The 12115-nt window shown below is 36.9% G+C and overlaps 2 protein-coding genes across 6 annotated transcripts; both read right to left on the bottom strand.

The window, feature by feature from the left end:
- Positions 1–602: 602 nt before the first annotated feature.
- Positions 603–9852, bottom strand: LOC133881865 (uncharacterized). Of its 5 annotated transcripts, none has more exons than XM_062320912.1 (3): positions 7862–9847; positions 3172–3698; positions 603–1390 (listed from the first exon to the last, which is right to left on the bottom strand). In XM_062320912.1, the coding sequence occupies exons 2-3, from the start codon at positions 3328–3330 to the stop codon at positions 1040–1042; spliced, it is 510 nt and encodes a 169-aa protein (XP_062176896.1). In that variant the 5' UTR covers positions 3331–3698; positions 7862–9847; the 3' UTR covers positions 603–1039. The 5 variants fall into 5 exon arrangements, with proteins under 5 accessions (XP_062176896.1, XP_062176897.1, XP_062176898.1 ...); XM_062320913.1 differs by lacking the exon at positions 7862–9847 and adding an exon at positions 7218–7789; XM_062320914.1 differs by lacking the exon at positions 7862–9847 and adding an exon at positions 5218–5739.
- Positions 9853–9865: 13 nt separating this feature from the next.
- LOC133881335 (uncharacterized) lies at positions 9866–11737 on the bottom strand. Its single transcript, XM_062320258.1, has 2 exons — positions 10942–11737; positions 9866–10794 (listed from the first exon to the last, which is right to left on the bottom strand). Exons 1-2 carry the CDS (start codon positions 11660–11662, stop codon positions 9866–9868), a joined length of 1650 nt encoding a protein of 549 aa, XP_062176242.1. The 5' UTR covers positions 11663–11737.
- Between the last annotated feature and the right edge of the window lie 378 nt (positions 11738–12115).

The raw sequence follows: 12115 nt of genomic DNA, 5'->3' as shown, positions 1-12115 counted from the left end.
TCTCTGCGACCAATTGTGGACCATTAGTAGGCAAAATACGGCCACCTACTCCGTTATCGTCACGTAACGATTGCTACGTAGGAAGCCATTCTTCATCAAAGTGTCACAAAGAGCAATAAGAGCATCAGGCCACATACAAAAGTGCACGTAGCATGTATTAGGATTGGGATTGTATAACACCCAGTGAAGCCACATAGGGCTCGTTAATTTTGATGTTCTCTAGGGTATAGGGTCCTGTCGTATTTTTATAATTTGGTGCTTCTACTCCTTTAGTGTAATGTACATTCGCATAAGGTCTAATTCAACCTCTGCAACGTTTGGTTTGCTGAACACGTCGTCGTTGGCAAGCGACGATGCAATGGATTCTTTGTCAAAATCATCCTCGTCTCCCCATGAGGTTTCGGAATCCGAACATGCCTCCAGTTCATCCTCCCAGTTTTCAGAGGCTGTAGTTGACGGTCTAGCAGCAGCCATTTTATGTGACCTATGAACTCATCATTAGTGAATACTAATTAAGGCATTATAATATTGAACTGAGAAATAAATGTTAGAAATAAACAAGTTTAATAATTAAAACAATCAAAGTTAGTAAACCATGTAAATTAGAAGCAACACTTAGTAATATTAAATTGGGAAATAAATGTTAGAAATAAACAAGTTCAATAATTCAAACAACCATAGTACTTCTCCTACTGAGATACTTAAACTGGGAAAATTGGCTGCCCAAACTCAGCTCCTAAATGGTAAGACCGAAAATAGTACCATCCCACCTTCCTAAATAGTACAACCGAAAATCACCAGTCCATGTTAATCCCTCTAAGCAGCCATCCCTCCCTCTTACTAGGCTCCATCCCAATGAAGATCTTGGCTTTAGCTCGGTCTTGGAATGTATGGCAGCCTTCCAATAGTTGACTTCCATCACAGGATGCTCCGCGGCAACTTCGTTGAGGACCACCATCGCATCAAGCACCGTATCTGGTCCACAACTTGAAGCCACCTCTTTGCGCTGCTTCTGCTCCCAAACCATCTTCATTTCGGACTATTCGCCCGTCATTCGGTCAATTTCAGCTGCTGCATCACCAGTGGCAGTCCACTTGCTGCTCCAGGAGGATTGCATCGGTGTGGCACACCTCTTACCCTTACCTTGTGGAATCTGTCTCGAAGGACTAAGATTTTCGCTCTCTTCCACTTCAATGATGTTGCATGGCGAGTTCAAGTCAATGTAAGGGTCCTCAATGCCACGCTCTTTTGGAGGGGTGTCTAGCAGGTCTTGTGTGCTAGCGTCGGCCATGTCACCCGTAGCATAGGTATCGATGAATATGATGGATAGCAGTGGGAAGTGGGATGGCAGACCAGACTTGAATCTGTAATATTTGTGAAGCCCAAAGTTCTACCAAAAAAATATAAAACAATAAACAATGTAAGTTAGCTAGAAATAAGGATTACTAAAATTATAAGAAGAATAAGATTTTGAATTGTTGCTTAAATTTTTTAGCTACTCCCAGTTGTCATCACTATTCGTGACCGTGTTTGTGGTGTGGTCCCATCCGAAGCTAGTACCCACCTTACTGCTTAGTAGCATAGTAAAATCTTTATAGTTGACTTTCAAGTGATCTATTTTAGGTTTCACTTGAAGTTTGGTGTATTGTATCCGACCAATATGACCATACAATTCATTAGTAATTTTCTGCAAGTGAGGGCCAAATGGGGATGTAACCCCTTTTTGGACCAGCGAAAGCGAAGTGAAGACCAAGTGTTCTTCATTTGCTAGGGGCCAACTTGCGGTGGGAGCCTTGTTCTTGTCCGCACCACTATTAGGTTGCTTCCTTGGCGATTTCTTAGGTGTCCCGATATTGTACATCTAAATAAAGTCTAACCTATATATAGCACTTAACACTTGTACTTATTATTAAATGTAAGAAGGCATAAATATGTATTAACTTAATAGCAAGACAAACATAATGATTTTAGACTTAACAAACAGTACAATCTTTCTAAGTTATAGCAAAGCATAGGCTATATGATCTAACCCTAGGATGTTGCACATACATGTCCGGATGCTATAGTGCACAAATCAACTACTTAGTCTAAAATGTATCTATTGTGGTTAATTTTGTTACCTCTAAATAATTACTAACCTTAAAAGACTAATTTTGGCATCAATATCTAATTTTTGGACTCAGTTTTCCAAGCTATAGAAATCTGAATTGTAGAAAAACCTACTGCTCTTCCACCACCCATCACTAATATTCTTTGCCCATGAAGATGAGACCGAGGATAGAATTATGAGGGCATACATGACATACAGTTTACCATAAAGAACATATGGGTAACTTTCAAGTTGAAATCATACATTCACATGTTTCATCCTCTTTTACAAAGTCCATGTAAAAGCATAAATCTCTCTATTATAAATTGCTATCAAAATAAGAATGGATGCCAGTTACAAAATTCTAATCTTGTCAGCCCATGCCAATAAAGCAATATTTGTAACGAAGAGAAATAAAAAGCCTAGACGAGCACCATTTAGGACTAATACTTTTTAATAAGCACGTCCATATTGAAACAATGAACTCAAACAAGCTTTTTAAATGCATGTCAGGACTAATATTCTGACAACTTTCAGAACTATCCAATTTCGTAAAGAATCATTGTAAAACGATGGTCCAAATTCTTGAAATAAGGCATCAAGATCTACGTAAGAGCTTCGAAAACTATTCCTCATATAATCCTAAATTTGTTGCTATATCTGATATACGACTCTTCTTAAAATGGAATGAAAACCTAGAATTAATATTGAAAGAGAGGGATGTTCCAAAATAAACAGAATCAAGCTCCTAGAATTGAAATAATATGACCTTTAAGCTTAATATGTAGGTTAAACTTTTGATAACCCAGACCAAATAATATGATCTAGTTTCTACAAGAAGTTTAAGGCCATTTTTCTTCACCTTGATTGAGTTTGAAATACTACCTCAAATTAGCAAGATGATGCATGATCAAAATTACCCATTCACCCTAAATTACCCATCATTACACCAACAAAACTTCACATATCACGCCAAATAGGTTGCATAAAACACTCAAATTCAGCTAATGCATCAACCATACACAAATTTCAACGGTAGCATAAATCTAGGAACATAACCCCTACATAATAAGGCAACTAACCTTGCTCTTTGATCTAGTTAGTGGACCTGTGAAGTGCACAGTCTCTAGCCAATGTTGCCCTTGCCTCACATTGGTTACTCGTCCTAGATGGCAACAACTTCTTAGTGCATCCTCTCTCTTGCAAACGGATGTAGATTTCCAACCCCTTTGCTTGCTCATGGATGGTTGAAAGTTGGTTAAGAAAAATAGAGAGAAGTGATGGGGGAGATCCTTCTTGGATTTTTGTCGAATTAAGTGAAGGGGACGATACAGTTGGTGGTTGGGGTAATAATGGAGAGAGGTAAGAAAGGAGGGGAAAAATTGATGGGTAACTATACAAAAATGTCTGCCCCTTGTCTGAAACTCTGGGCATGGCGAGATGATGTTCCTTGGTTCGAAAAAATCTCTTATAGCCTTTTCCTTTATTTGCCTGCGACAAAACCGACTAGAGAGAAAGGAGATGAGAGATCATAAGAGAGAAGAAGAACAGACTGGAGATGAGTGAGATCGGTGAGGATTTTGGTTGATGGCGTGAAGAACGGCTCCTTCTGTCATGGTCATGTGAAGCGCACGTTAGACTTTCAAACTGAGTGAAAATATGCTTAGCGGTAGGAAAAAAAAAAATTAGCGGGAAAAAAAGTTATGTGCTTGACTAGTAAGTATTGCCTTACTATTATGCTGATAAATAATACATTTCTAAACATTTTAATATTTCATTCAAAACATGCAACACACTATACTATATTTTGAAACTATCATTGATATATTTGAACATACTCTAAAGTACTCAAATCAAACAAAACAGATATATTTAACATACAGTTGGTTCGGATTTACAAAACAATATATATATTTTGCAATTCTATAATATATGAAAATAATAGTTTTTCAGTGAGTAAAATATCACATTGGCTGCATTAGACTCACGACTCGAACTCAACAATGAAGAACCCATTAAAGTCTCCAATTATGACATGACACTGCAAACAATTATAATGTTAGACTCTGCTATTGAACTCTATACTCTATGACACATAAATTATCTACTTGCTCACACGTTGCATTACACGCTTCTAAAGATAGTTAGGTATCCTAAACTATTATTAGGATATCATTTAGGTTTAGGGTCATATGATCTTTGTTTATTAATACAAAGATGTATTTACTATTTCCATTTACTTATCTATTATTGTTGTATTACAAAATTACTGTTAATCCTTTTATAGCTTGTCATTTACTTACTAAGTTAACAATATTTGTACTTAAACTATATACATGTATATGTATACACATGCAACACTTAAGCCTAATCCATTAATACACAACTACTTTACTCAATAAGAATAAATGCATTGGTTGTTTAATTACTTGTTCACTTGGTATACATTTTAGGCCCCTAAACTTTATTACTTTGTTTCTTATCGCCAAATTAGTACAAAACTAAAAGCTTATCATTTATCACCATAACCTAATACAATTTCATAGTCAACATACCAATGAAATCATAATGAGGGATAAAACCATTAATTCACAATCCATTTCCTAGACATCCAAATGAACTCATTGTTCTTAAGGGGACACCCATAGACTTTCCGCAAAATCACATAGAAATACTTTTTACATCCATTCTAGAATCAACTCAACTTTACTCCCACAAATACTTTGAAATCCTAATTTTCATATTAAAATCAACTCCTCTATTAGTCTTACAATCGACATTGAAACAATAACCCATGACAAGTCAATATACCTAAAACTATATTATCTAAAGACTCAATCATTATAGTAAATCAAACACCTAAGCTCATATTCTAACCTGTTGGGTGGTCCCTCCTACGAGGGGGACCAACCCAGGCCAAAGAAACAGGGGAGACAACCCTTGTTTCTATTGGCAGCAAGCAAGTCACGCACAGTGTGTGACTTGCGACCAAAGAAGAAGAAGAAAGAAAAAGAAAAAAAGGCTTGCAGTTTTTTTCAAGCCTAAAACAGAGAGGGAAGCACTTCGTTTTTGAAAACAAGCTCGAGCAAACAGTGAGGGAGGAGAGAAAAATAGTGTTTTACACATACCCATTTCCGTCAGAGATTAGAGGGTCATTTATGGTCCGATCTTGATGAAATTTCAATATGTTGTTCCTGACAACGAGGGCTACGCATTGACTGGTGTCGATCGTTGGACTTCCTCTCCAGTTGCTTGGTTGTTCATCCCCACTTGGTGAGACCTTTCTTTGTTGTTGATTGGAATTCACTTTTGAAGTGATGAATTTATGTTTTAATCCAAGAATGTGTGTATTCTTGATGTGGTGATAACCTCTAGATATTGTTCTAGAGAAGACAATTTGTAAGCCCATTATTGTTGATAGTGGAAGTTTTAACTGGATTAGGTCCCGTGGTTTTTTCCTTCACACCGGAGGGTTTTCCACGTAAAAATTTTGGTGTCTTGCTTGTGGTGGTTGCTGGATTTATTTTTCTGCATTGTTTTTGGATGAGTTGATATTATGGTGCTAGTTAGATTGACTATTTAATTTGCACAAAGAGGGGTAGATAATTTCCGCTGTGCATTTTGTTATTGACATTCACCCCAACATAACCTTACCATATTCAGCTCTTTATAAAATCCACAAACCATAGTTTAATCAACCAGGCCAACCGACAAATAATATTCATCCATTTGGTCATAGAAAATTTCTATGCAAAACAAACCTAATTAGTTTTAACTTCAAAAATCCAGAATTTCTAACTAGCATATAAACAACATTCAACAATTCAACACCATCGTAATCTCCCCAAATTAGCCCATCCAGTTTCCAAAGACACATTCCAAGACCTTAACCTAGCATCTACCAAGCAAAGCCCAAAAACTCCAACCCAAATATCATATGGCTATAGCACTTAAGAGTCACCCAAAATAAACATCAAAATGCCAATCAACTAACCACAAACATCAATCACAATAGAAAATTAACCCAAAGACTAAAAGTGAAACAACACAAGAATCCAACCAATCTAAGCAACCTCAAATATTCAATGGAAATCAAACAACTAAAAACACCATAAATCCACCATTTCAATACACATATACGGCTACAAAAGAAAGGAACCCCAAAATCAATTCTAATTTTGGATTCCATCAAGAACTCAATTCCATAATTTCAACCAACATCATCAATCACTCTAACCATAACTCAAAATCACACTCAAAAACATTCTCAAAAACATTCTGAAACCTAGCTTAACAATCACCCCATTCGGCCATCCACATCCAAGAATCACACAACCCATTCCAATCAAGAATCACCAATCCAAATCCTTGTAAAACACCCATCAAAATCCATCACCAACAAATGCCAATTTATTCCAATACACAACCCCAATTTGAAGCCAAAACAGTAAATACCAAAATCTCAAAACCCAAATAAAAACAATACCCATTCGGCCATAACCTCCAAAAACATGGAATCATCCACCACAAACATCCCCAATTTCATGGCCTTGTTTGTTAAGTTACAGAACAGTACACAGTAATGCGTGTACTGTTTATGCACTTTTTTTTTACTTTTTTATATTTCTTACTACCAATCAACATCAAAACATTCTCACTTTTTTCACTTTTTATATCACATAAATAATTTTTTATTACTATTCAAATAAAAAAATTCACTACAAAACAAAACTTTTTCACCTTTTTATATCACATCATCAACTTTTACTAATTCTAAAATTAACAACCCACTACTCTGTTCTGTTCTGTTCTGTACATGTCTTTGCCAAACAAGCCCCATATTTCACCACAATACACCCACCAAAACCGAAACCCAAGCAAGGAACCCATCATCCGGCCATCAACAGAGAATATCTAGGAAATCCGAAGTTTTCTTCTTAAATAAAACTCAAATCAAACTCTATTTTCATCTAGCATAAATCCTAAAATATGAATACAAACAATCACCCATAAAAAGAAAACCCTAGGATTAAACCTAGATCAAACCCCAAAGTGACCCACTCAGTTTTTCCAGAAATTCAAAGGGATAAAAGTGAAATCAAATGCAAGAGAGAAGAGAAAATCTCACCTTGGCTTCTAAGCATTTTCGGCCAACAATAACTTTATGCAGAAATCCCACTCTCGGCAGCAGCTCACACACGGCCAGCAGATGCAAATCAAAGAGAAGAAAAGGAAAGGGATGAGAAAAAGGCATTGGGTTGCTGTGGAGAAAGAAGAAATAAAGAAGGGGGGAGAGGGGTTCGTGTGAGAAGAGAAGCCGAGAGAGGGGGGCCTGTGTCGGGCGTGAGGGAGAAAGATGTAAAGAAAAGAAAGAAGAAGAGAGGAGTGACGTGCAGGTGAGGGGGAGTGAGAAAAAGAAAGAAAATGGATAATGTGAGGGACACGTAGCACAAGATGAGTGGTTGGGAGGAGATAATGAAATCCACTACGGCCAATCGAGTAGCAACACGTGTCAAATGGAGATTGATGTAGATTTTAATTATACTCGCAAGTACACAAATCGTTCGCAGTTAATGGATTGTAAGTGCGAGGTTGATCTCCCAGGGAATTGTGTTTTTTAAGAACAATTTTTTTTTAAAACTAATTAAATCTTAACCTAGTTCCAAAAAACTTGAAAATTTGATTTTTGATAAAAAAAAAAAAGAAACATAAACTAAATAAAGTAAAATAAAACAAAAGAAAATATACTAAGGTTTTGAAATCCATACTCACCAAATCATAGCAACATATTCTCATGTTCATCAATACACATTCGAAGTTCTCACCACACAAATCTTATGTATGTTTGTTGGTACAGTTTCCGGTACGGTGACGTGTTGCCTTGTGATTCGTTGCCTTCCTCGATGTTCGTTCTCCTCGTAATCTGCAAAATAACAAACGGCTCGTCGGGGGTGCCGACCGGACCCCCACTCCGATGCCTAAGTCAGTTCAAACTTATTTTCTGAAGAATATCAGTAATCTCAAGAGTTCAGAGAATCTGTTTTTTAATACCTGGCGTAGTAGTCTTATTTATAGGCTCACAGTTATAAAACTGCTAAAATACTTGGAGCATAATCTGATTTGGAGTCTGAGTCCTAGATCACATAGTCTTTAATTTTATCTTCATAGAATTTGAATTGGGTAGTAGAGTCCAAACTGGATAGGACATTACCCCTTTAGCTAATGTCATTCTATTAGGTACCTTTATCCCATATTTGATGGGATAGAAGCCTATTTTGATATATTCTGAATATCCGTCTTTTTGGAGATAACGAATGGTCTTGTACTTAGGTCTGATCTGGCCGGGCCAACCCGATGGGCTCGGCCCCCGATACTACCATAGGCCCACGTGTCTTTGGAGCTGATTATTTCTCCAACAATGTTCTACTATGCTTCAAAAACTCACTAAAATTTATGAATCAATTCTTTGTATAAATTACAAAAGATATCCGATTTAAATCAAATCATCAAATGTTCCCGAAGAACGAAACACAATGAATATCCAACATTTTGATAAATAAAAACCCAAGCAATCAATTAAATGAAACTATCTCAAATCATTACATGTATCCGTAAATCACAATATATATCCAAGAATCATCTCAATAATTGAATTGAAGTAGAACAATTAAAAATAAAAAACTCATAAAATCGGATAATATAAACTTACATAAAAATATTGTTGTTCTTCAATGGTGAGGTTTCATCCTCAACCTTAGTTGAAAATCCAACTACATATGATTATTGAAAATAAAAACCTACCCTAAAGAAAAACTAAACTAAAAAGAAGAAAATATATTTGGCTTCTAGCTTCTCCCCTTCTTTCTTGAGGCTTAGAGGTTTATTTATAGGGACAAAACAAGCCCTATAAGTCCTAGATATTCTAGAAAAATCGGAGGTTAGTCTTCTAGTTTGAGTAGGAGACTGAAAACTCCATCCAAGAAGGAAAATGATTCCAAATTCGTTCAGATTGACGATTTTTTATTGCGGGACACGTTTGGCATAGCAAACGTCCGAAGTGAAAAAATTCTATTTCACATTGATTTGTAGTACTTTGAGTTAGCTTTCCAATGCTGTTGGTTTCACTTTAATCCGATTCTTGAGCAGAAAGTTATAGCAAAAAAACTATGACATGTGCAAAATCTGAAATTTAATTCAATCCGATTTGGACTTCAATTAGAGAAATTCCAATTTAGTCATCTTCTTGATTTGGTTGAACATAACCACATCATTTAGGTCTTCTCAAAGTATGCTTTATTACAAACTTTGCATTTTTCACCTTAAAGCTATTATTTTCTCTCAATGACCTGCAAAATACTAAAATATCAAAACTAACCAAAAATATTAGAAAATAATAAAGCTAAAGGTTTAGTAAACGCAAATTAAGGGGTCCACATATGCAATATTTGGCACTCATAAGAGATTACCTCTATTTTAAAAACCACTGGCTTATAAAAATTACAATAGGACATCATTTTATTAAAACTCTATCATTTAACAATTAACATTTGACCCTACATATATTTAAACCACACTTTAATTAATGTAATTGAATATTTATGCAACTAGGACCCACTATAATAATTATTATAATTCTACTATTTATTTTAAACTTATTTTATTTTCTTAACATAGATACTATCGCCTAAAACATAATTATTAGTCCCATCATTTAATAAATACAATTTATTAAATGTTAAATTCTTATTAATTTTTCTTGGTCTTTACACCAAGTGTTCACTTGTTAGAGATACCACCCTCGTCCCATATATTGTAAGTGAGAGGATGTTGGTGATCTTTATTTATGTAAATACTTCCAAACTTCATGCACGGATAATCTTCAATAATACATCGGGGATGAGCAGTAAACTTACATTTATCACAGTAATAGAACCAGTAATTTGGATGATCTCTTTCTTCTTCACAAATCAAACAATAATACTCTTCAGAATTGCCTTCACGTCTATAAGAAAGTTTTAGGAGATGTGTATCATATAGATATTTACCTACAAGTGGAAGAGTTGTACATCTAATACACAATGTGAACTTGCAATCTGTGCACACAAAGATCACATTACTATCACTCTTTTCACCACAAGCATTGCAAGTTTCAAAAGATCTTATAGCAAGGAAGAGAGAGTGTTGATGACCTTCATGTTTAAGAGTTTCCGGAATTAAACAACATTGAACGTCCAAATTGTACCATTCACATTCGTCACATATATAGGTGAAGCCGTGGCGACCACGATTACAGGCATCACACCAAAACAATCCATCCTTGTATGGTGTCTGAGAGAGGAGGGTGAGTGAATGTTCATGAAATATGCCTCGCTTAATCTTTAAGGGTAGTTTAGCACATTTATTATGAAGAAAGAAATTACATTGGACACATCCGTAAAACGGGGCGCCAAAGATTAAATGCATGCACGCCTCACAACGCATGTCATCCATGAGCTTTTCATGGGTGAGAATTAAATTATGTTGGGGATGACTGAAATGATTAATTTCCATTGGACCAACCTTTTGGTCTTCCATTAGACTGATTCCCTCGACCAAATGAACCAAATGAGTTAAGTAGTCAACGGAATTAGTGGCTCCACTAGAGCTTTGGTGCTCCTTTGCACATTGCAAGTGGGCAACATAGCCACATTCCCGGCAAAAGTAAACTGCATATTTTGTTTTCACCTTGTTATAACAGAGTTTACAGAACACGTTGTCCTGTTTCTCGACTTGACAAATTAGAGAATAGGTGCGAACCAGAGAGTGATCATGTGTCTTAGTGTTAATGGTGTGTGGAAATAGATCGCACTTACCATGAATCAAGACTCGACATTCGCTACACATGTAGCCGCCATCCATGGCTTCCTCGCCACAAGATTCGCAAGTGAACTGTATCCCCTTCCGCAAGGGGACAAGTGCGTGTTTGAGGCAATCGTCGGCGTTGGTTCTCCAGCGCGAAGCACATACGACGTCGAGGTTGAAAGAACAGAGGCGGCAACGGTAAAAGAAGGACCCGCTGCAATTTTTGTGGCAAACAGAACAGTCATCACCCGCTGATGGCTCTTGGAGAAGAAGGGTGTGGTCTGGGTGGATAGGGTGGTGGATCGCGTTGGATAGTTCGCCGCACGATTTGTGGAGAAGGAAGGCGCATTCGGGTATGGAGCATTTATAGGCGGGACCGAATACTGGTTCCTTGCATCCCGAGCAAACAACGTTAATAGTGATGTCTATGGCTATGAGCATCAAGTGATGTCGTTTCCACCAATATTTATGTTCTATTTCAAGATCTACGCCGTGTGGTCTGTCAATGCATGATTTATGTTGGCGGAAGTTGCATTTCAAGCATTTGTAGGCGGGACTTCCCGATGCTGGTTCGTTGCACAGCCAGCAAAGATCTTGTTTCTGGTCATCGATTTCCAGCTCTTGGCGGAAGATCAAGTGATGCCATAGACTGCAATCTTGGACGTCCGTCTCTCCCAATCTCGTATTCTTGTTCACCACTTGTAGCGATGTTTCTTGGACTTGCTCAGCCATGGCTGAATTTTTGTTGCTAATGAATAGTTGAACTGCTAGAGAGAAAGAGAGATAGAGAAAGAGAGAGTGTGTTCACGCACTATGAAATATGCTACGAATTAAGTAGAGTGCGTGCCAGCTGTTTTTGTTCTTCACAAAAACAGTCATATCTTTTGTAGTAATCTGACTTATATTTATAAAAATTAAAAATTAAAAAAAGAAAAGAAAAAAAGTCATACGTGGTCTGCACGTGAGGCGATCAGATTCGCTAGAGCGGTTGCCGACAGCCGCCCCACCAATAATTGCCTGATTAGGTAAAAGAATAGTAAACTAAACACTTTACTTTCTGAGAAATCCCGTGGGCCTTTTCCTCTTTTAGATACACGCTGCTGATTGCGCGATGAGTAAATTGTCGCTTTCATTTCTGACTCACCAGCCAGTCATGGCCCCCGAGCAACGGCTACTAAATTCTGA

The sequence above is a fragment of the Alnus glutinosa genome, chromosome 11, assembly GCF_958979055.1.
Source record: "Alnus glutinosa chromosome 11, dhAlnGlut1.1, whole genome shotgun sequence".
In the NCBI taxonomy this organism is placed as follows: Eukaryota; Viridiplantae; Streptophyta; class Magnoliopsida; order Fagales; family Betulaceae; genus Alnus; species Alnus glutinosa.
Note: the sequence above shows the minus strand (reverse complement) of the source record. Positions and strands in the feature narration are given on the sequence as shown.